The 24822-nt window shown below is 42.6% G+C and overlaps 4 protein-coding genes across 5 annotated transcripts; all 4 read right to left on the minus strand.

Annotated features, from left to right (window-relative positions):
- Positions 1–502: 502 nt before the first annotated feature.
- gpatch3 (G patch domain containing 3) lies at positions 503–3480 on the minus strand. Its single transcript, XM_027133274.2, has 7 exons — positions 3082–3480; positions 2498–2952; positions 2196–2370; positions 1835–1894; positions 1526–1632; positions 1059–1186; positions 503–958 (listed from the first exon to the last, which is right to left on the minus strand). The coding sequence occupies exons 1-7, from the start codon at positions 3455–3457 to the stop codon at positions 805–807; spliced, it is 1455 nt and encodes a 484-aa protein (XP_026989075.2). The 5' UTR covers positions 3458–3480; the 3' UTR covers positions 503–804.
- Positions 3481–4689: 1209 nt separating this feature from the next.
- smpd5 (sphingomyelin phosphodiesterase 5) lies at positions 4690–14913 on the minus strand. Of its 2 annotated transcripts, none has more exons than XM_027133268.2 (8): positions 14628–14913; positions 11013–12189; positions 9757–9832; positions 9504–9644; positions 8578–8667; positions 7871–7934; positions 7558–7717; positions 4690–5476 (listed from the first exon to the last, which is right to left on the minus strand). In XM_027133268.2, the coding sequence occupies exons 2-8, from the start codon at positions 12072–12074 to the stop codon at positions 5375–5377; spliced, it is 1695 nt and encodes a 564-aa protein (XP_026989069.2). In that variant the 5' UTR covers positions 12075–12189; positions 14628–14913; the 3' UTR covers positions 4690–5374. The 2 variants fall into 2 exon arrangements, with proteins under 2 accessions (XP_026989069.2, XP_047664881.1); XM_047808925.1 differs by lacking the exon at positions 14628–14913 and adding an exon at positions 14404–14618.
- Positions 14914–16426: 1513 nt separating this feature from the next.
- LOC113634360 (speriolin-like protein) lies at positions 16427–18169 on the minus strand. Its single transcript, XM_027133266.2, has 4 exons — positions 17895–18169; positions 17256–17417; positions 17029–17153; positions 16427–16823 (listed from the first exon to the last, which is right to left on the minus strand). Exons 1-4 carry the CDS (start codon positions 18073–18075, stop codon positions 16491–16493), a joined length of 801 nt encoding a protein of 266 aa, XP_026989067.2. The 5' UTR covers positions 18076–18169; the 3' UTR covers positions 16427–16490.
- Positions 18170–19265: 1096 nt separating this feature from the next.
- On the minus strand, positions 19266–24491 carry grinab (glutamate receptor, ionotropic, N-methyl D-aspartate-associated protein 1b (glutamate binding)). The gene is made up of 7 exons (XM_027133280.2): positions 24333–24491; positions 22283–22642; positions 22079–22191; positions 21365–21565; positions 21137–21265; positions 20525–20668; positions 19266–20110 (listed from the first exon to the last, which is right to left on the minus strand). Exons 2-7 carry the CDS (start codon positions 22635–22637, stop codon positions 19961–19963), a joined length of 1092 nt encoding a protein of 363 aa, XP_026989081.2. The 5' UTR covers positions 22638–22642; positions 24333–24491; the 3' UTR covers positions 19266–19960.
- Positions 24492–24822: the final 331 nt, after the last annotated feature.

A 24822-nucleotide genomic window follows, 5' to 3' on the forward strand; every position in this document is an offset into this window, starting at 1 on the left:
CACTTCTTACTGCCAAATGTATCTGTAACTATAATTGTTTACCTGTTTATGTTTGGCCGTCTATAAAGTTAACAATATTACTTAATAATATACTTAGTCAATTTTTAAAAAAACTTGTCAAAAATGTAAATGTTTTACAAAAAAAAAATGTTTTTAACTTTTTTTGCAAAGCAGCAAGTGTGGGAATGCAGGAATGTTTAGTTTTAGTATAAATGATGTTATGATAATCACAGATACATTACAATTTAGCTCCTTATATATAAAACAATTTATTCCTCTAAACTGAAACAGCAGCAGGTCTGAAGCAGTGTGTGTGTGTGTGTGTGTGTGTGTGTGTGTGTGTGTGTGTGTGTGTGTGTGAGAGAGAGAGAGTGAGTGTGTGTGTCAGAATGAGTGTTTGTGAGAGTGTGTGAGAGTGAACATATTATGATATTATGATATATTATAATATTATTAATAATGATGTAATTGACAATACACATATAATTTGAGGAGGCAGATAGTAAATAAATCATTTTAATAAGACACAAACATAATAAATATAATCACTGGTTAAAAGACCATTCTTTTTAAAGATGTTTTAGAAAATTCAAAATGATTTCTTTTATGAGCCAAAAGAGTTGACTCACTGAAAACTCATCATTTCCCGTCGACGTTTCCTCATAGTTTAATAACCGGGTCACAAAATGATGCAAAAAAAAAAAACCCTTTATAACAAGGGAAGATCATTCAGACTCCAGACAATGTACTGAATTATAAAAGAGCTAAATGTCAGTCCTGAGGCTCTGTGCCTCCGTCTGAACGTCACTGTGTGTATTTCATGCTGCTGCTCGGCTGGCGGCGCAGGAGTGTGTCGCCCCGGTCCGTCTCTTTCGGCTCGTCGTAAACGGTCAGTATGTGAAATTCGGGCCGACGTTTTTTAAGAGGTCGAAAAGAGCTGAGTTTTTCCCCGTGATACCTGCAGAGAAAAACACACGATTTCCTCAATTAGACGAGAAGGTGGTCTCTCATCGTTAGTGTGGGAGGAAAGAAAGTGTTGCTGTGATGAAGTGACTCACCCGAAGCCTCTCTTACAGCTGGGATGCTGTCCTTCACCCTCTAAAGCCTCGGGAATCCCCAAGCGAGAGTGTCCGAGTCCCTCGCCGTCTTTCCAGCCCTGTTTCTCCATCACACGCCGTCCCACGCCCTAGAACACACACACACACACACACACACACACACACACACACACACACACACACATCTCAGAGTGCGCTCTAACTAAAGCTAACCATTTCCTTCTTTATTTTTATCTGCAATAAAAGCAAGTGAGGAGCATTCTTTTTAATTTACTGCTCATTACTGCAGAAATCCAGCAGAGATTTCACACACGCAGACGATTGGGACGTGGACGCGTCTCACAGCCGGGGATTTTACGACTGGAGGAAACGCTCATTTTAATAGTGAGCATAAAATAAAGGCTCCGTCCCACGGTATAAACCTCGGCGTCTTTATGTGTCTATGCAGCTCGCTTTAACCTTCTTACCTTCGTGAATTTCTCGAAGGTGCCGATCTTCTGCCGCTCCGCCCCGTCCCTCAGCCGCTTCTCATAGCGCATACGGACGTAGTCTCTGGAGTCCATGTCTCCGCCGTCTGATCAGCAGCGATGTCGCGACCACGGCAACGTACAACAGACGACAGGTTAACGATTTCTCTCGCTAACTAACGACATTATGAGTAAAGCTTTACAACACTTCTGATTTAAAAAAAATTTGGAATCAAACAAGAAACAAAACGCTTTTGGACTCGGAGTTACTCTGGTAAATGATAAAATAAGAGTTTTTTTAAAAACTACCTTTATCGTAGTAGACGCTCATGTCCACGTCCCAGTCGTCTGTCGTCTGCTCGTCGAAATCTAGAAAAAAAGATCAAAATGAATCATGAATACAAAAGAAAGTGCACAATGCAATTTACAGTCAATTACAACTCAATCTGAAAATAAATCTATTCTTTACGCAAAAATAACGTTTTTAATTATGATTTCTGATTTTTGAAACAATTTCTTTTGATCATTTATATTATTTTCACTTTTTGTCATTTCAAAAATTGATTCCAGCCTTTATGTTTTTAACCGTTTGTATTTTAACTTTAATAATAAAACATATGCGCTAGCAGTTAATGCAGATGTTAATGCAGATGTGTAGCACGTGACTGACCCCCCTCCTCCTCCTGCCAGTACTGAGCGTCGGTGTAGAACACGAGGCCTGAGCCTCCTTTCTCCCACTTCAGCTCGATCTCCTCCTCAAACAGACGCTCTTTACTTCTCTCCTGAGAAGTCACGTCCTCGTGCAGAGCCTCGTGTCGCTCCCATTCCTCACACCGATCATCGTCCTGACGCAAACACACACACACACACACACACGTAGTTGAGTAGAGTGGTGGACCAGCTCTTTCTCTCTCTCTCTCTCTCTCTCTCTCTCCATCAACCACCTCTCACACACCGCATGAAATGACTCACATCGTCTGGTCCTGAGTCTTCCTCCTCTTCCTCCTCACTCTCCTCTCTGATTGGCTGGTCCTTGTTCTCACGCGTCCTGTCTCTCGGTTTCTCGCCGCTCGCGGTCGAAGCGATGCCCCCCGGCCCACAGATTTCTACGCCTCCTGCGGTGAACACGCTCTCCTCGCTCGCCTCCACCACGGGCGTGTTGTACTGGTAGGGCACGTTGCCATAGCGACGGTGTGAGCCGGTCTTGGGGAAGACGAGGCCCAGTTTGCGGATGAGACGTGGAGGAAAGCGACAGGACTGGATGAGCTGCAGGAACACGCTGACCGGAGTGCCCACGTTACCAGCGGGCATCAGAGCGGGTGGTGTCAGTTCGGGCATGACGTATAGATCAGATTTAGAGACACGATCCGTTTGTGAGATCGGACGCCTCAACTCTGCCTTCGTCTTATACGGAAAACCATCCGGATCTGTTCAGGAAACATCAGACAATCAAAGGGAAAACGTCCCGTTAGTAAACTCGCACTGTTACAGCTTATAGACGGTTTATTTCATGAAGCCGATAAAGGAATCGGTTCAGTAACCGGATTGTGACTCACCGGTGTGAACGGACGCTTTAATCCTCCGGATCAGACACCGCTTCATCAGCCAGTTCCCCTGAGAGTCGACCCACTGATTCCCGCTGTACATCTTCACAAAACGCGTCGCTTCTTTTTCCTTCACAGAAACCACACAGCAACAAGAAGCTTCGGCTTTAACCTCACTCTGTTTCTCACCTTCCTCTTTCTCCTCCTCTTCCTCACTCGGTTTCGCTGGCTTTACTCTCACTTCCGGTCTGTGTCGGTAGTGAAAACATAAAAATCCTCCGCTTTCTATAAACTGGCTGAAATAATTTCTCAGATCCGCCGAGCGGAATTTTACAGGAATGTTGTTTACAACGAAGAACAGTCCAGCTTCTGTCTCTAACGCCGCCATCTTTGTTATTAAGAACAACCGGATATAGGAAACCGGAAACTGAACAATAAAAGACCTTTTCAAAAGCAAACAAAAGTTTTTGTGCGTTTTTGTCTGCAGAGTTTTTAGAATTGGGTTTAAAACATTCGATTGTCAATATTTTCTTGTTTAATGTTTTGTTTTTTTATTTGTCCTTGTTTAATAATGGATTAATTATCAGAGTTTAAATGTAGAATAAAAACTCATCTCTTTAGTCAGACACACACATAATACATCCCATAATATGGTGCTCTATTACATCAGACCAAAAGCACATTATCATCTAGTGCTTGTTAATATGATAAACAGCAGCTACGTTAATTCCTCTTCACTGCTTCTCTCTTTCTACCATCACGAGGCATCCAGAAATTGTACCAGCTCAGATTGTCTTCTGTGTGATGAAGGTTTAGGACCTTCGATGAGATGAAGGCGACTCTGTGAGGATCCTGAGACTCTGCTGTAGTAAAGAGGAGATGAAACTCCATGTGGTCTTTGAGGACAACAACCTCCTCATCAATACATTTATCAGACTGTATATATATAATCACACCCCCAGGGTCACCCAGATGAGGATGAGGTTCCTCTTTGAGTCTGGTTCCTCTCAAGGTTTCTTCCTTTACCATCTAAGGGAGTTTTTCCTCCCCACAGTCACCTGAGTCACCTCAGACTTGCTTATTGGGGATAAATACAAACACATTTAAATATATCTAATATTAATCTTTATATTAATCTTTATAATAACCTTCTGTTTTATGTTTACGTTCTGTAAAGCTGCTTTGAGACGATGTCAATTGTAAAAACCGCTATACAGATACATTTTAATTGAATTAAATTACTAACTTTTTAGTGGTTAGCACGTCCGCCTCACACCTCCAGGGTTGGGGGTTTGATTCCCACCTCCGCCTTGTGTGTGTGGAGTTTGCATGTTCTCCCCGTGCCTCGGGGGTTTCCTCCGGGTACTCCGGTTTCCTCCCCCGGTCCAAAGACATGCATGGTAGGTTGATTGGCATCTCTGGAAAATTGTCCGTAGTGTGTGTGTGTGTGTGTGTGTGTGTGTGTGCCCTGTGATGGGTTGGCACTCCGTCCAGGGTGTATCCTGCCTCGATGCCCGATGACGCTTGAGATGCACAGGCTCCCCGTGACCCGAGAACTTTGAATAAGCGGTAGGAAATGAATAATAACTTTTTAAATAGGAAATAAATAATCAGTCCACATTTGAAAAGCATCACATTTTTATTAAAATAGTTCATCAATCATCTGTGTGCATGAAAAAACAAACAAACAAACAAACAAAAAAGGTTGCAAAAAGTTGTGATTTATTGCCAGTGACGTCGGTGCTCTCGGTGCCTCTAAACCATGCAGGAGTCATGTCTTTAATTTATTTAATGTCTTTAATTTATTTAATGTCTTTAATTTATTTAATGTCTTTAATTTATTTAATGTTATTTTATGTCTTGAATACAATCCATGCTGCAGAAGTGCAAAATTTTCATTTCATTTCATTCATTAGTATTTAACCCCAAAGCATGAAAGTGTCTTTATAACATTATAACGACAGAACTGACAGCTTTCTCACCTGATAATCACAGATACATTACAATTTAGCTACATATATATAAAATCATTTATTCCTATAAACTGAAAGAGCAGCAGGTCAGATGCAGTGTGTGTGTGAGTGTGTGTGTGTGTGTGTGTGTATGTGAGTGTGTATGTGTGTATGTGAGTGTGTGTGTGTGAGTGTGTGAGTGTGTGAGTGTGAGTGTGTGTGTGTGTGTGTGTGTGAGTGAGTGTGTGAGTGTGTGTGTGTGTGTGTGTGTGTGTGTGTGTGTGTGTGTGTGTGTGTGTGTGTGTGTGAGTGTGTGTGTGAGTGTGTGAGTGTGACATGCTACATGCTACAGCTCATGAGCCTGAGGAGTTGAGTGTGACACTGAGTCTCAGGCCGACAGGGATGTGATCTGTTAATGTAGCCAGCTGAGTCACGTATGTAAACTCCTCAACCTCCTGTAAGGCAGACAGGAGATCATGTTGAAGATCAAATTAGAAGAAACCCGTAATAAAATGACCTGAACACTGAACACTGAGCACTGAGCACTGAGTACTGAACACTGAGCACTGAGTACTGAACACTGAGCACTGAATACTGAACACTGAGCACTGAACACTGAGCATTGAGTATTGAACACTGAGTACTGAACACTGAGCACTGAACACTGAGCACTGAGCACTGAGTACTGAGCACTGAACACTGAGCACTGAATACTGAACACTGAGCACTGAACACTGAGCATTGAGTATTGAACACTGAGTACTGAATACTGAACACTGAGCACTGAACACTGAGCATTGAGTATTGAACACTGAGTACTGAATACTGAACACTGAGCACTGAACACTGAGCATTGAATACTGAGCACTGAACAATGAACACTGAGTACTGAACACAGAGCACTGAGCACTGAGTACTGAACACTGAGTACTGAACACTGAGCACTGAATACTGAACACTGAGCACTGAACACTGAGCATTGAGTATTGAACACTGAGCATTGAGTATTGAACACTGAGTACTGAATACTGAACACTGAGCACTGAACACTGAGTACTGAATACTGAACACTGAGCACTGAACACTGAGCACTGAACACTGAGCATTGAATACTGAGCACTGAACAATGAACACTGAGTACTGAACACAGAGCACTGAACACTGAGTACTGAACACTGAGCACTGAACACAGAGCACTGAACACTGAGTACTGAGCACAGAACACTGAACACTGAGTACTGAAAACTGAGCACTGAACACAGAGCACTGAACACTGAGTACTGAAAACTGAGCACTGAACACAGAGCACTGAACACTGAGTACTGAACACTGAGTACTGAGCACAGAACACTGAACACAGAGCACTGAACACTGAGTACTGAACACTGAACACTGAACACAGAACACTGAACACTGAGCACTGAACACTGAGTACTGAAAACTGAGCACTGAACACAGAGCACTGAACACAGAGCACTGAACACTGAGTACTGAACACTGAACACTGAACACAGAGCACTGAGTACTGAGCACAGAACACTGAACACAGAGCACTGAACCCTGAGTACTGAACACTGAACACTGAGCACTGAACACTGAGCACTGAGTACTGAACACTGAGTACTGAACACTGAACACTGAACACAGAGCACTGAACACTGAACACTGAGCACTGAGTACTGAACACTGAGTACTGAACACTGAGTACTGAACACTGAGCACTGAGTACTGAACACTGAGTACTGAACACTGAACACTGAGCACTGAGTACTGAACACTGAGCACTGAACACTGAGACACGAGAATCATTAGGGTTAGTATAGAGATTAAGGTTCAGGTCAGCGACAGAATAAGGATAAGAATTAAGATGATGATAGAATGATGGTTTAGATTAGGATTAGTGTTGGGGTGAGGATTAGGATTAGTGTTGGAGTGAGGATTAGGACAAGGGTTGGGGTGAGGATTAGGTTTAGGTTTAGTGTTGGGGTGAGGATTAGGATAAGGGTTGGGGTGAGGATTAGGTTTAGTGTTGGGGTGAGGATTAGGTTTAGTGTTGGTGTGAGGATTAGAATTAGTGTTGGGGTGAGGATTAGGATTAGTGTTGGGGTGAGGATTAGGATTGGTGTTGGGGTGAGGATTAGGATTAGTGTTGGGGTGAGGAATAGGATTAGGATTAGTGTTGGGGTGAGGATTAGGATTGGTGTTGGGGTGAGGATTAGGATTAGTGTTGGGGTGAGGATTAGGATTAGGATTAGTGTTGGGGTGAGGATTAGGATTGGTGTTGGGGTGAGGATTAGGATTAGTGTTGGGGTGAGGATTAGGTTTAGTGTTGGGGTGAGGATTAGGTTTAGTGTTGGGGTGAGGATTAGGATTAGTGTTGGGGTGAGGATTAGGATTAGTGTTGGGGTGAGGATTAGGATTGGTGTTGGGGTGAGGATTAGGATTAGTGTTGGGGTGAGGATTAGGATTAGGATTAGTGTTGGGGTGAGGATTAGGATTAGGTTTAGTGAGCATCAGTAAAGTGTGAGTGTCTCACCGTACACCAGCAGTCAGTCAGTGTGCTCTCTCTGTAGAGGAGGTAGTCGATGCGGCGGCCCACCCAGGCCTCCCCAGGTTCAGGGTACACCAGGGGGGTGTCGCCCCGGGGTACGGGGGGCGCCAGGTACAGTTTACGCACCTCTTCATTTTCCAGAGTCCTGCAGAAATTATTAAATTGAAATGAAAATAAGATTCTATACTTTATTTAATAATTGTATTTTATTTTTATTTTTAACAATAAATTATTTCCTCTCTTATAAAATTGTTGTGTTTGTAGATGAATAAGTCCACGACACATGGCTGAGGTTTACCTCTGCAGGTTATCTGGACTGTTCACTTCTTCATCATACAACGTAGGCTGCTGTAACAGAGTCCCTGAGACGAGGAGGTGAAGAAAAACAAACACAAACATGAGCAAATAACATAGAAACATAAACAATACAATCCTGTACCACAGCCAGAGCTGCTTTGTGTGTGTGTGTGTGTGTGTGTGTGTGTGTGTGTGTGTGTGTGTGTATGCTTGTGTGTGTGTGTGTGTGCATGTGTATGTGCGTGTGCATGTGTATGTGCGTGTGTATGTGTGTGTGTGTGTATGTGTGTGTGTGTGTGTGTGCGTTTGTATGTGTGTATGTGTGCGTATGCATGCGTGCGTGTGTATGTGTGCGTGTGTGTGTATGTGTGCGTGTGTGTGTGTACGTGTGTGTGTGTGTGTGTGTGTATGTGCGTGTGTATGTGTATGTGCGTGTATGTGTCCACGTGTGTGTGTGTGTGTGTGTGTGTGTGTGTGTGTGTGTGTGTATGTGTGTGTGTGTATGTGTGTGTATGTGTGCGTGTGTGTGTGTATGTGAGCGTGTGTGTGTGTGTATGTGTGTGTTTGTGTGTGCATGTGTGTGCATGTGTGTATGTGTGTGTTTGTGTGTGTGTGTGTGTGTGTGTTTGTGTGCGCGCGTGTGTGTGTGCATGTGTGTGTTTGTGTGTGTGTGCGTGTGTGTGTGTGCGTGTGTGTGTGCGTATGTACCTATAGCCCAGGGTTTCTCTCGTCCTGCTGCGGCTCTGCAAGGATCCGTGTAGTCATTAAACAGAGTGTGTTTCTGCTCCAGATCATCATCTACACACACACACACACACACACACACACACACACACACACACACACACCAACACCTTGTACACAACATAAAGGACAACAGTACCAGTAGTGTAACTGTAGTGTAATCTGTGTGTAACTCAGTGTTCTGTCATTAACGTGATTCTCTGTTAACATTAATGAGCTTTTCATTACCACATTAATGTCACACAGTGACGTCACAGATATAAAAGCTCACTTCTGACACGTCGTGTCTGATTATGACGCCACGTGACGGATGATTACGTAATTTACTTTAACAGTGATAATAACAATAACGTCTGTAACGTCAGAAACTGGGTCAGGAAAGTTGTTAGTTCATTAATAATTCATTAATAATTCATTAGTGACAAATGGATTTATAAACATGATATACTTTAAAATTAAGACGTATAAATACAGAATAAACTAAAATATACATCAATAATCTAGCAGAATAATAAAATAAAAAAGTGACAAATTTGTATAAATATGTAATAATATGAAATAAATGTAATAATAAATGTAAACATTTTAAAATAATGTAAAATAAAAATGATAAAATAAAAACAATTAAGAGATTTTAAAATATATAAAAAAAATACATAAATTGTAATGTGAATGTAAAACATTAAACAATTTTTATAATTAGGAAGATGAATGAAAAAATGAAAAGTTAAAAGATTAGCATAAAGAAATAAAGAGAAATATACAATAAAATGAGAAATAAGTAATAAATCACCTCAGAAGGATAAAATAGAGGAAGGATTTTTGACTACTTTATGAGATTTGTGAACTTTACAGTACAGGATTGTGTCCTGTTGATTTTTGGGACCTACCCGGAGAGCAGTTGTCGAAGTTGAAGTCTCCACAGAGCACGTCGAACACCACCACCTCGTCCTGCTGCCTGCTTGCGCTCTGGAACTCCTCCATCCACTTGGTGATCATGTCCATCTGCTCACACCGAACGGCTCCTTCCCCTAAAAGCAGGAGAACAAAAAAAATCCACAGCTTCACCTTCACGAGAACGAAACGTTTCAGACGAGGCGTCGGAGATAAAGATACGAGGCGCGAGACGTGAAGACGTCCTACCTTGTGGAGCGTGAAGATGAGTGCAGTTAAAAAACCCCACCATGTTCTTCTCTCCTGTCTGTAGCCCAGTTTGTACCTGACAAGGAAAGCGCTTCATTACACGTCACTCAGAAACATTCACATTAATATCCGACATTTAACCCCTGACTTAAATATTAATAATCTCAGTAATGTGAATTTTATCCTTCATTGATGAGTTTCTGTTGATGGGTTAATATTAGCGATTAGCATTAGTACTGACAGAATTGTTGAGTTATTGTGAGTCACACACACACACACACACACACATACACACACACACACACACACACACACACACATACACATACATACACACACACATACACACACACACACACACACACACACACACACACACACACACACCCACACACACCCACACACACACACACACACACATACACACACACACACACACACACACACACACACACACACACAGACATATACACACACACACACACACACACACATACACACACCCACACACCCACACACACACACACACACACATACATACACACACACATACACACACACACACACGCACACACACACAGACATACACACATACATACACATACAGACATACACACACACACACATGCACACACATACACACATACGCACACACACACACACACACACACACACACACACACACACATACACACACACACACACGCACACACACACAGACATACACACATACATACACATACAGACATACACACACACACACATGCACACACATACACACATACGCACACACACACACACACACACACACACACACACACACACGCACACACACGCACACACATACACACACATATACACACATACACACACACACACATATACACACACTACAGTTATTGTGACAAGACTGCAGATGAACTGCACAGAGACAAACTCTTCCACTGTTTAGTCCTCGTTATATTTTCAGCTCTCTTTGCCATATATGGAGTTTTGTGGGTGTGGCCAAGTATAAATGAAGTTCATTGAGAGCTGATGGGTGTTTATGAACACACACACACACACACACACACACACACACACACACACACACACACACACACACACACACACATGGGTGAGAAGAAACTTAAACAATTTTCGTTTGGTGTCTACACAAAAACATTTACACACAACGGCAGTAAAAGACAAAGGCACATAATAAACATATAAAAGTTAACTAAGGAAACCCATTTCAGTGTCATAAGTATGTGCACCTTCAGAGACAGCAGGCCCTTAGCAGCAAGAGCGTCCTCCCCTCGTCCGTTGGGGAAGCAGCGGTACTGTGCCTCCATCACCGGGTAGCGACTGGCCACCAACAAGCCGCTGTTGAAGAACTTAAAGCAGGAGCCGGAGCTGCAGGCGTACACGCCCACATCATACAGGATGTGACCAAAGAGCGGAGACAAAATCTCAGCCAATTTGGCCGCCGCCCTCTTATCAAAGACTTCCTGCAGGCACAGGATGTCCACATCGGCTGGAAACAGAGCTGACACCTCCAGAGGCGTGTGTAACGCTCCTAAAGGCTTCACGTGGCTTCCGTTCACCTGGAGTTCGTGCGTGTGATTGCTTGCCACGGCGCCATCTGTGGACGTTTGGAGGATTTCTTTATCAGCATTCACAGCCTGTTCTTCTGACGGTACATTTGTAGGAACGTCTCCGTCCTGCTCTAGTGTCGCTGGCTGTGTCTGAGCATTAGTGGTGCCGTAGGAGGCAGAGCCTGAGTTCAGGAGGCTGGACGATGGGCTCAAGGCTCCGCAGCTACTGGGTGAGTCGATGAAAATGCGGATATGCGGCCGGCTGACGCCCTGCACGATGTTGCGCCCGATGACGTGTGCCCTCTGCTGCGTGTGAGCCAGGTTATTAAAGCGTGCCAGTCCCCCAGGCAGGAGGCACAGATTAGCACTTAAAAACCCAAACGTCACCTTTCCAGACTCCTCCCATCCAGCGTTACGGTCATGCAGCTTTATTGTCGCCTCCCGCCGCATATAAGAGAAGGGACGACGAGCGCACTGGAGCGGCGCCCACAACAGGAAACCCAACAAAGCAAACGGTGCCGAGACCATAAACAAGAAGAAAAAGAGCAAGAAGCCAAGAAAGACCTTGAGAGGGTGGAGGAAGCACTGTTCCTCAAGTCTCCGCCTGCGCTCCGGTGTCGTGGACACACACACGGCAATGAGTCGGTCCAGGAACCAGAAGCAGGGGAAGACGAGGCCCCATCCCAGGGCATGAAGAGCCTCGACGAAGCCATTAGGGAAGGCAGATTCTCTCAGAGGCATTCCTCTTCTCACAACACCACAACAAGGACACGCAGCAGCCCAGGACACGTCCAATCATCTCCCATCGAACACGCTTTGTTCATCCAAACCTTCCGCCTGCGGACAATTAATCGCCCTACGATTTAAAAAAAAAGCAAAAGTGAATATTAGCTGAATATTCCAACATGTTCAGTCCAAACTTCACCTGATCTGTAGACCTGAAGATGTTCTCCTGCTACTGAGAAAAGACATCACACATCAGGGCAGATGTTGGATCACGTTTAACTGAAACGATGTAAAATCAGCTGAATAAATCTCTAAACCTGCAGCACTGGAGCTCTTAAGTGGTGTGTGGTCTGTTCAGAGACGTCCGGAGTGATGGACGCAAAACGAATCGATTCAAAACCCTCAAGTTGTTTCTTCTGCCAGTTTATAAGGAGGAAATAAAAAGAATAAAAAGATCTTTCCCTGCAGACACATTCAGACTAACATCCCAGAAATAATCCGGAAATAACCGCATTACACCGTCTCCACATGGAAAACTAATCCACCCCGAATGGGGCTTATTTTTTATAGAGGGAACTATTTTCTTGTGTGGCGCCACGAGCGTAAGAATATCACAGAACAGGAACTACTTTCCGCTTCAGTAAGCTGTTCTCTCAAACCTCACGTCTTATTCCTCCTTTTTTTAGTCGCATATTTTACAGTTACACTTTAACAGCTACCCTTAGACCTCTCGTCGCTTTAATATTCATCAGCCAAAGCATCCTTTCAGAAATCTCGAGATTGTTTGATATGAGTCGTGATATGTCGCATCCAAATCCCCAGAATTCCCAAAACTCAATATCTGGTGTAATATTTTCTATATTACTGATTTCCTCTGAATACGTCAAGCTGTTAAATATAATGCATTCGAAAGATCTGTTTACTGGAGCAGTGAAGGACTTTCACCCCTGATAAATAAGCGCAGCGTGGTGAGATGAGGGCAAGAACAGACATGTAGACGCTAATCCAGCCCTCGCCATCTGTCCACCTCTAACCATCTGCAGTCAGCACACAAGTTGATCTTTCTGCTAACCACAAAGTGCACAGAACGATCAGCAGGATCGAGGTGTGGTTACTGGGGTTGAACTGGGAACTGAGTGGACAGGAAACGTTTCTAAGCTCTCGGTGTCCTGATTGGAAACGCAAACATGGGTGATAAGAATCAAAGGGTGAGGCTTGAAATCCTGACGCCAACGAATCACGGCTTTACGACTGAACCGATGAGAAGTGAAGCAGAGCTGTAGTTCTCTGTGGAGTCTGTGTGACCAGACCCTCCTGCTGAATTACTGTTTAAGTTCACATGAGATCATTTATTCATCTCAGGATGTTAGCATGATCCGGTGGATCTGGAGTCACTGGGAGAACTTGTGTAACTCCACTCAGCTTGGGCTCTAGACCAGTTATAGCTACGTACTAGTAAACAAAAAGTTTAGAGAGTAATAAAATGACTGAAATGACCTAAACATCTGTAATGTACTAACGGGTGTGATGTGATGTGATGTGATGTTATCTCCTCTCCTCTTTTTATTAAAGGGGGTGCACGGTGGCTTAGTGGTTAGCACGTTCGCCTCACACCTCCAGGCTCGGGGGTTCGATACCCGACTCCGCCTTGTGTGTGTGGAGTTTGCATGTTCTCCCCGTGCCTCGGGGGTTTCCTCCGGGTACTCCGGTTTCCTCCCCCAGTCCAAAGACATGCATGGTAGGTTGATTGGCATCTCTGGAAAATTGTCCGTAGTGTGTGTGTGTGAGTGAATGAGAGTGTGTGTGTGCCCTGTGATGGGTTGGCACTCCGTCCAGGGTGTATCCTGCCTCGATGCCCGATGACACCTGAGATAAGCACAGGCTCCCCGTGACCCGAGACGTTCGGATAAGCGGTAGAAGATGAATGAAATGATTATTTCTTAAACCCCAGACAGCAGCTTGATAAGTGAATGTATTTAAGGTCATGCGATGATAATCCAGGTATTGTGTGTAATAAGGAAACGCAGTACAGCAGCTCACACATGTTCTACCGGTTTGAGCAGCTCGGGTGGAGTTTTGGGAGCTGATCAGCGTAAAGTGAACATTTATTTTGTGTCTGTTTCCGGGATACACATCTGGCAACCCTGCACACTTCCCACAATAATACCTGTCCTCATTAAACAGCCTTGGTGATTCACATGAACTGGGGAGAGGTGCTGGCAACCCAGCAGTGTTTAAATGCTCTGAAGTGAAAAGGAAAGCAGGTCGACACGCAGGACCGGAAGTGCAGCAGTGACTCCTGAGAAATGAATCAAAAGCGTATCAAATAAACAGAGACCCTTACCGGCGATGACGTCAGAGCGGAATCGACTCCCGGAATTGATTCCTAAATGTTAGTAATGTGATGGAGCTCCAGCGCGCGCGCGCCTTCGGTTAAAGAGTCGATTCCACACGACAAGCGGCGAACCGACACGTCCCTTATTAACGTTTCTACACGGTTTTATCCCCAACGTGAATAAGTGTTTGTTAGCCAGCGAGCTAACAGGAGTTAAACATAAACATACTCACCTGACGAGGCTCGGTGTAACTGCTGAGTGTTTAAACACCACCTTTTACCTTCCTGTGAATCACAAACACCACAAGATACAAGACAACTGCGGAAAGGCTCGTTCTCTCTCTCTCTCTCTCTCTCTCTCCCTCCTCCTCCTCCTCCTCCTCCTCCTCTCTCTCTCTCTCCAGCGGTTTTGTTCAGTCAGAGCTGTATTAGGTTCGGCTCGTGCACGCGCGTCTCTGCGCGTTACCGCGGTTTGTATTAAAGGTGTGGTGGAAGCAGAGCGAGGTTAAGTTTACCTCTTAGATTTAAACACACCTACAACTGTGTCTGCACCACTGAAACATCCTACTGAAACATCCTACTGAAACATCCTACTGAAACATCCTACTGAAACATACTGAAATACTCGAAAATCATATCGCACATACCACAAAAAACAGCCTTCTTCCACCTTAGAAATATCACCAAGCTGAGAAACATCCTGTCTGTATCTGATGCTGAGAAGCTAGTTCATGCCTTCATGACCTCTAGACTGGACTATTGTAATGCATTACTAGGTGGTTGTCCTGCATCTTTAATAAATAGGTTACAGTTAGTCCAAAATGCAGCTGCCAGAGTTCTCACTAGGACAAGAAAGTATGACCTTTAACCCCAATGTTATCATCTCTACACTGGCTACCTGTTAAGTTTAGAACTGATTACAAACTGCTGCTACTTACGTACAAGGCTCTTAATGGTTTAGCTCTCATGTATCTAACTAGTCTTCTAACACGTTACAATCCTTCACGCTCTCTGAGATCACAAAACTCAGGACTTCTGCTAGTTCCCAGAATATCTAAGTCTACTAAAGGTGGTAGAGCGTTTTCTTATTTAGCTCCCAAACTTTGGAATAGTCTTCCTGATAGTGTTCGGGGCTCAGACACACTTTCCCAGTTTAAATGTAGATTAAAAATTCATCTCTTTAGTCAGGCGTACACATAATACATCCCATAATACTGTGCACTATTATATCAGAATTGCAAATTTTATGAACAGCGGATATGTTAATCCCTCTCCACTGCTTCTCTCTTCTACCCATCCCGAGGCATCCAGAAATTATACCACCCCTGATCGTCTTCCGTGCCATGAAGATTTTGGACCACTGAGGCATCCAGAGATCTACCAGCTACAGTTAGATTCTGCTATACTAAAAAGATGTGAACTCCATGTGATCTTTTGCATCTATACAACATTTATCAGACTGTATATTTATAATCACCCCCAGTGTCACCCAGATGAGGATGAGGTTTCCCTTTGAGTCCGGTTCCTCTCAAGGTTTCTTCCTTACCATCTAAGAGAGTTTTTCCTTGCCACTGCTGCCTGAGTCACCTCAGACTCGCTCATTGGGGATAAATACATACACACTGTGAACTAAATCTATCTAATATTAATCCTGAATTTTGTATTCTAGTAATCTTTATATTATTCTTTATAATAACATTTTGTTCTATGTTGATGTTCTGTAAAGCTGCTTTGAGACAATGTCAATTGTAAAAAGCGCTATACAGATAAACTTAAATTGGAAACTTGAATTGAATTGAAATACTGAAACCTCCTACTGAAACACACCACACACACAAACACACACACCTCCTACCACAGCCAGTCTGAGAAACTCACACAACAAACTTACGAAGGCTGTTAGCTTCCCTTACTCATTAGCTACAATAGCTTTGCCTCCCTTGTTCAAGCTCATGTCTGTTATTGTTGTTCTTGGTGTGTGGAAGCTGATAATATCTGTAAACTGTATGATAAAAAGAAATAAAGCAGTAACTTCATGTTCCAGGCTGTTTAATAATTGACATAAGACCTCAGGGAAATTGAGCTAGCGTGTAGCGCTACCACAGGATGACCGGCTTTCCGTCCTTCTTCACCATGTAGCACAGGCAGCAGAAGAGGATCAGCATGTCTTTCAGTAGGCTGGAAGGCATCGTCTCCAACATCACACACCTTACTACGTCCAGGTCGTTGTAGTCCTGCTCCTGGAATGCGTGTGTGTTCGGTCGGTCCTTTAGGAGGCCATACATGTTGATGATGAACTCGGTGAAGAGAGGATGGAGTGTCATGTTGTAGCCCAAAGCGCTGAGCCGATCCATCAGGTCTACATAGCGCTCGGTCATCTCAGACCTGTACGTCTCATCCACCTGTCCTGTCAGAGGATGTGTAGACACCTGCCAAGGACATCACAGTGATATCACCGCTGTGACCTTTGACCTGCTCGTAACTAACATGTGCTTAAACATATAACTCGCTTGTACTTTGAGCTGTGACCTGTACTATCTCACCTGTACTGAATATCCATACAATCTCACCTGTATTCTGACCTATGACCTGTAACCTAGCGTCTGACCTTTCCCATGACCTGCACCGGCTCACCTGTATGATCTTGTCCTGTATGTTGTGCACCGTGAAGCCGTACAGTCTCGTCTGTTTGTAGAAGACGTGGGAGAGGATCCTGCGCTCCAGCTGAAAGGCGATTTCTCCCATCAAGCGCTCAGGCTCTGTGGATTGAGTTAAACTTCTTAACGACTACATGCATTGATACATGACAACATGTACGAGTAAACAACATAAGCAACACGATGTCAGAATAAAAGTCTCACCTTTTACCGCCTGGCAGGACGAGGAGGACGACGCATCAGGAAACGCAGGTCTGCTCCCTGGGTTTCTGACAGGAGACGACACGCGATGAGGTGCCATGAGACCGGATCTGAACGAGCGCTCGCCCACAAAACTGTCACGCAGCTGGAGTGTGGATTTCTTCCCTGAATCACACGCATCACCAACACAAACACAGATCTTACACCACTGATAAATTTCCATTACAGATAAAAGTTTTTGGGGTTTTTTTGCAAGAAGCAGCTCAAAGCACACAAATTGCGTCCAAGCCGCTTTATTCACAAATATCTTTCTTTTCCTCGGTTAAAATAATCACTGCACGAGAACGAGATAGTAAATAAAAGCTTTATTTTTATAAATATTAATGTAATTATATAATATATTGTATGTCAATGGAGGATTTCTGTTGACTGTTAAATACACCATTTAAAAAATGTGAACCTGTTTGTCTTAAGGCTCAGTTGTATACACGATGACACAGAAACCCGTGAGGACACTTTCACCATGCAGCTGACAGATGGCAGGCATGCTGTCCAGGGGATGGCATGGGTCCACATCCTACCAGTCAATGATGAAAAGGTTGTGTTTGTGAGTGATCTGAGAGAGCTGCTGATGTGGGCTACCTGCGTTCAGCTCGCTTTTCTCCATCATCTTATCTCTGGTCGAGAAGCTGTCCATCCTCGAGCGCAGCTCCAGGTTCTCCTTCACTACGCTCTGCAGCGTTTTCAGATCCTCCAGCTCACGACTGAGCTTCTCATTTTCAAGAATCAGTGAAGCGGTTAAGTCTAACTCATGGTCAGACATCACGGGCGACAACTTTAAATCTCAGATGAAGCAAAAACACGACGTTTCTCTTGGATACAAAGCTGACTTATTCTTTCAAGGTTCTGAGTGACACCTGAGAACAGAACAGAATAGAACGCTTGTGAGTTCACTGATGATGACATCATGCCACAAGCTTCAGTGGAGTTCTACTCAAATTCTGAGGTTAAAAAAACAAACCTAGTCTCAGATGTGGTAGCTTTAAAGCCTTGTAAGTGGTCAGTGCTTCAGGTTACACACTCAAGCACTAATCTGAAACCCTCAAGGTGTTTCCTACAGCGTGGTCCCGTTACATAACAATCTAAAGCCCTGATTTGTATCATGAATGTTTCCACTGTATAACGATCCGTACTGTAACTAAGCACCGGTACTCAATCCAACATGTGGGAGGAGCTAAAAAGGCTTCTGATCACCGATTGGTCAAATACAATTACAGAACATCATATTCATAGTTCATGGTGGACTAATAAAGAAGCACTGAAGCTGAATTTATGTCATTTAACCTGTTAAAAACCTGTTAGTGACCCGACGACCTCCGTGTAGGAATTACGAGTAACAATTCTCCCAAAAGCCCAGATTTCTACCACAATAAACAAACATCTGATTCCATAAACAAGACGAGTGTTTCAGATTTATTCAGATTACTGAGACACATTGGTAATAACACCAGCTAATTTCACATAAAACACCACTATTTTTATCTAATAAACACAACGTTAACATGTACACACATCTCCAGTCCTCCAACATGACACACACATTACTAACACTCGTTTCCATGGAAAAAAAGGTGTTGGCACCGACATGCAACAGAGCCATACATTTTATGGTTCGATTCCCATCTCCACCTTGTGTGTGTGGAGTTTGCATGTTCTCCCCGTGCCTCGGGGGTTTCCTCCGGGTACTCCGGTTTCCTCCCCCGGTCCAAAGACATGCATGGTAGGTTGATTGGCATCTCTGGTAAATTGTCCGCAGTGTGTGTGTGTGAGTGAATGAGAGTGTGTGTGTGCCCTGAGATGGGTTGAAGCCCGATGACGCCTGAGACCCGAGAAGTTCGGATAAGCGGTAGAAAATGAATGTATGTTGTCATCCAGATTTTTATATTTGTTTAGTTTTAAATACTCAGTCATTTGTAAATCGTAGAAACTTTAAACATTAAACCATCAGACGGATCACCGGGAAAAAGTTTTTATTCTTTTATCAGACACACATTGAATGAAAAATACAGATTTTTTTTTTATGATTTGTTCAGAATTACAGCGATGAACTAATCAGTGACTGATATAAGAACCTTTAATAAAACTAAAAGTCTATGTGTTAATCAAAAATAAAACAAAAACAATCACACGGTATTTAAGTGTTTATTAATATCTGGTTACACGCTTACGGCTAACTGCTCACCTCGATAAAGGAGTAATAAATGCAGAATATCACAACAAAGATGAACTAAACAGATTCGGTGTGTATTTACAGGAACAGCAGCACTGCAACAGGAAATAATGATGAAACCATGATAAAACTAGTGGCATTAATCTGATGAAGAAAAAAAAAAGTCTAGATATCTTCGTTTCTCCACACGAGCTCGTAGTGATTCAGATTTAGCGCACTGTGCTAAACTGGAGGCTTTACACACAATTTCATGTTAGCGAACTTTGCTAAACTGGACTGACTGTGTGGAGGAAAAATGGAGCTGTATTTCTTATAATAATAATAATAATAATAATAATAATAATAATAACAATAATAATAATAATTGTATTTACGAACGTTTTTACAGAAGTGTGGATAAAACAGCCAGATTTAACATTGAAGATATTAAAGACAGAAAGACGTCTAAAAGGTGCGCGTTTACGCCGCCGGCTGCATTTTAGTTGCGGCTTCGGCCGATGATTTGTAGGATGTACAGGAAGATGTTGATGATGTCCAGGTAAAGGTTCAGCGCTCCGAACACGTACTCCTCGGGACTCAGAGACAGTTTCTTGTTTCCCAGAAGCAGCTGTGTGTCCACGGCCAAGAACTGCAACGCAACGTGCTCGTTAATCACAGCACAGAACAGCAGAGCGAACGCTTGTTAAAGCAGCTGACTGGTAAAACACACACTGTATGTACAATAACATTACCAGCTACATAGTAAACTAACTCACTCACTCTCACACACTCTCACACACACACACACACTTTTGAGTTAATCCTTGTTTTCCTGACCGTGTGATATCATGGCCTCTAGCTAGCACGTCGGTTCTGTGTGTAAATGAGCTGCTGATTTATGATCAGAAAGCAGCATCTGGATAATTAGATTCTGCACTCGTGAGGGTTTTAGAACATCGACCTTCCTGCAGCAGACCTTATTTCCTGTGATGGTTATTTCTTGTAAATGTTTATGACGCAAAAACAAAGGAATAAATAAAGAAAGAAAAGAAGCAAGCCTTACGCAGGTGAAGACCAGCGCGCCCAGCGAGGCGTACACGATGTGCAGGATTCTGTTACGGATGAAGATGCAGAGGATCCCGAAGATGAAGAGGATGATCACACACACGAACAGGACGCCGGCACAGGAAGTGAAGTCGTATTTACTCTGTGTTTGTAAGAGGAAGAAAGATAAACAGTTACAGCTCATCGTTTACCATCTCTGTTTACGAAACACACACACACACTCGCTCTCTCTCACACACACACACACACACACACTCTCACTCACACACACTCACGCGCACACACACTCACTCACACACACACATACAGCGTGCACCGAGCACTTCCAGAAAATCTGAGCATAATGAAGTTATATAAACAGGAGCTGCTTCTGTATAAAACATGAATGTGCAGTCTTGCTACAAAGTGCAGTGATTTCTGGGTAAATTTTACTCCTCAAGTTTCTAATTTTCAGGCTCTGAGATTATCAGCAGCTCTTAAAGTTTCAGTCTGTAATATTAATAACAAACACTATATCAGGAGCTCCCACGGCCCCGTCAGCGCGGCTCTGTAGCTGAAATTCCGTTCGGCTAACGTTCCCCGCCGACCCCCGAGCTGAACGCATGCTGACCTGCAGGGAGAAGATCACCACGGTGAAGCAGACCACCACGGTGATGCCGACGGCCATGACGACTGCGTCCGTGTCGTAGAAGCTGGCGATCATCCCGGTCATGTACGACATGCTCAGAGTCAACACCGACTGGAAGGAAAAGAACACGTCAGACTGCATGCTACATACACGTACCAAGGAGCGACACGTGAACTATGAGTAAGAACAGTGTGACGTGTGGGCCGTTACCAAGGCGATCAGGTTCCATGGGTGTTTGCGGCGAAATTCTCCGCAGCAGCTGATAGCGATGAGTGGAACGAGGAAGATGATGTAGGAGATGTAGTAGGTCCAGGTGTTCTGCCTCACAAACGTCTTGATGTTGGGCTCGAAGGTGAAGAGAGCGACGGCCGAGAAGGTGACGATGAGCTGCACGGTGAGAACCAGGAAAACCTGCCAACACACACCAGCTTTAATCCTCTGTACAAGTCCCTGTAAACAAGCTGTTACTATGGAAACAGTAACTGTAAAAAACAGTTTATTAACCCAAACCCGTGATATTCACCTGCATTACTTGGTTTGTTTAGACACCTTTTTTTAAAGCCCTTCTGACCAGAACCGTGATGATTTTTTAAGGTTGTGGTTTATTTACATATTCAATAATAATAATAATGTAAATAAATATTTAATGTGTCTTTAAATTACATTGTTTTTAGTTTTTGTGTCTGTGAAATACATTAGATTTGTATTTAGACTACAGTGAAAATCAGGAAGAATTTTTTTTTTTAATTCTGGGAACAAAATGATTCTATACTATGATTAATTGTTAGAAATAAATATTTTATTTAATAAACCTTTACACCTGTATTTCTTCACACGTATAAATCCTTGGTCACGTTAATCGAGGGTTAATGTTTTAAAATGAAACACATACACAGTTAAACAACTAAAACATTTTTTTTTTACCTTGCGGATGAACGCTCGTCTCACTGCTTTATCATCGAAGCCTGAGACTGTGATGTCCTCGTTATTGTACCCCGGAGGAGGCTCGTCAGTTTGGTAAAAGTTGTCGGATGTATCTGTGTTTCACAAAATAAATTATATGTATTTTTTTTTTAAAGATAAAATTAAAACGTTTTCCCTGCTCAGAGCCGAGCCACACCCCCTCACCTGGTGTGTACTGATATGGGGTCGGATTTGGAGCCGGATTCGGGGTCGGATTGGGAGGCGCTGGGTTATAGGGAGGCGCTGGGTTATAGGGAGCCGCTTGTGGGAAAGGAGCCTGTGGAAATCCGGGTCCCCCCTGACCGTACATCGGATGCATAAAGGCTCCCGGAGGAGAAAAGAGAATTTCACCGGGTGCTCCGGGTGCTCCAGGTGCTCCCGGGACTCCGGGCATCCCGTTATAGTCCGGCGGAGGCAGGACAAATCCGACGGGGTTCGGCTGTCCGTGCATGTAACCCTGTGGCCCCGGGGGTGAGCTGCTGTCCACGAATGGGACGTATCCACTTTTACTCTGTGACATGGTGACTAGAAATGAAATAATAAAAAAAATAATAAATCAAAATAATGTTCTTTATTCCAGGCGAGTCAGTCCATCTGTCCATGACGTTACCTTTAACAGAATGACATATCTATACTGTATACGTCATTCTGTTACACGGTGGAGCTTCTGTCACCAAAAAAAATTCCTCGCATGTGAAAACATGCCTGGCAATGAAGCTGATTCCGATTCTGATTTTAAGACCGAAAGAAACTTATTTCCTGCTAATCTGTTTCTCAAAACGAGCTGAGAACTTTCTCCTTTGTGCTGTTAACATTTATAAAACTCTCCACAATCTGAGTCTATAATTAAGATTAAAAAAAAACAAAAAAAAACAAGTTTAATAACATGAACCTTGATTTATTTATTCATCTTTGTGCTCAGGTGAAATAACACCTGGAGGCTGACGTTAGCACTGATGAATAATTAATACATAACCTGCATGACATAAGAGCTGAAATAAATAAATAAATAAAGGTCTGTGATTAAATTAGCAAAGTTAAATAAAGAACTTAAGCTGCATGTTTTCCCTCCACATTCAGCATGGACTATGTGTATAAAGTAAGTGATTAAAGTCAAATCCGAATAGAAACGAAGATTCCAGTCTCTGAGGCATCATTTCTGTTATCTGTCCTATTGACAAGACTTTATATCGCAAATTTAACCAATTATTTTTTTCTCTTTGGTTGTTAAATTTCACTTTCAGTTCGAACAGAAGCTTTTAATCAATCAAATACATCATAACATTCGGTGTGAATCATATCAGTGTTGTGTGTCTCGTGTCTGATACCAAGATCTTATATCTGGAATTCCCCTAAATGTTGTGTCACACTACACAAAACACACGCCATAAATACGAATAACATAGTATTTAAATAAACAAAATTTTATATTAAAATATAAAAACAAACTTGTTAATTTATCTTATTAATAATTAAAATACAAACTAATACTGTATACATAATTAATTGCATTTAAATTATACATTATATATATATATATATATATATATATATATATATATATATATATATATATACACACACACATACATATACACACACACACACATCTAAATATATATATCTAATTAAATAAATAAAAATAATGTATCGATAATATATGTCTTGATATAGGTTTATTTTAATATGAATATGAATATGAATAATAATCATAATAATAATAATAATGTAATATAATGTAGCTGGGAAACAGTCTTGTGTTTTATGGACTGTTTTCTCTCTGGTTTCTGTTTCAGTTTGTTGATCGGATTTCAACACGTCGGGCTTCTGTGTATGAAATGTAATGAATTATTATTTGACTTTCTGATCCAGAATCTGATGATGATGATGATGAAGAGCTGTGTGTTGGTGTTCGTTTATACTTCACATCACTTCCCATTAGCTGCTAATCTCCAGCTCACATCCACACATTATATATAAATATAACTCAAATTCCTTTTATGTAACACAACTCAGATCCTGTACAATGTGTTAAAAACTAAAAAAAACGTCAATCATTTGTTACGCGTTTAAAGTGAGCCGTGAAAAAACAAATAAACACAAAGCTGTTGTTAGCCGTTAGCATTTAGCCGTTAGCTCACCACAACTCGAGACAACTCGACCTATTTACGCCATCTGCGTCACACAGAACAGCGGATTAAACACCACTACATACCTGTTCTACACCTCGCTGTGATTATTCGCCGTGTTTTCAGACCTTTAACCGACAAACGACCGAATTCTTGACAGGACAATAACGATGAAGCTCCTCAACTTATTTCTCCGCCATCTTTATACCAGCTTTTCTTTTTCCAGTCAGGCCCCGCCCCCCTTCACGCGTTAAACGACAAGGAAGCAGCCAATGAGAGCGGACAGGCAGGTCACGTGATCCGCCGTCACTGTGCGTCTTTGTCGTATTTTATTAACCACGTATTAAAAACATTCAGGATTCGTTTATAAAAATCAACAACGCGTAGTTAAAGCTACTGATGGAAGGGGGCGATTTTAAACCCACAATATGATATGTTTATAAAATAAATATTATTATTATAAAACCTGTTACATGGTACATAAGGTTAAAATAAACAATATGACGTCACTAATGACACTAGCCAATCGTGTGCGTCTATTGATTAGCGACATTAGCCAATGGTGTGCGTCATCTC

This window comes from Tachysurus fulvidraco, chromosome 25 (genome assembly GCF_022655615.1).
Source record: "Tachysurus fulvidraco isolate hzauxx_2018 chromosome 25, HZAU_PFXX_2.0, whole genome shotgun sequence".
Lineage (NCBI taxonomy): Eukaryota > Metazoa > Chordata > Actinopteri > Siluriformes > Bagridae > Tachysurus > Tachysurus fulvidraco.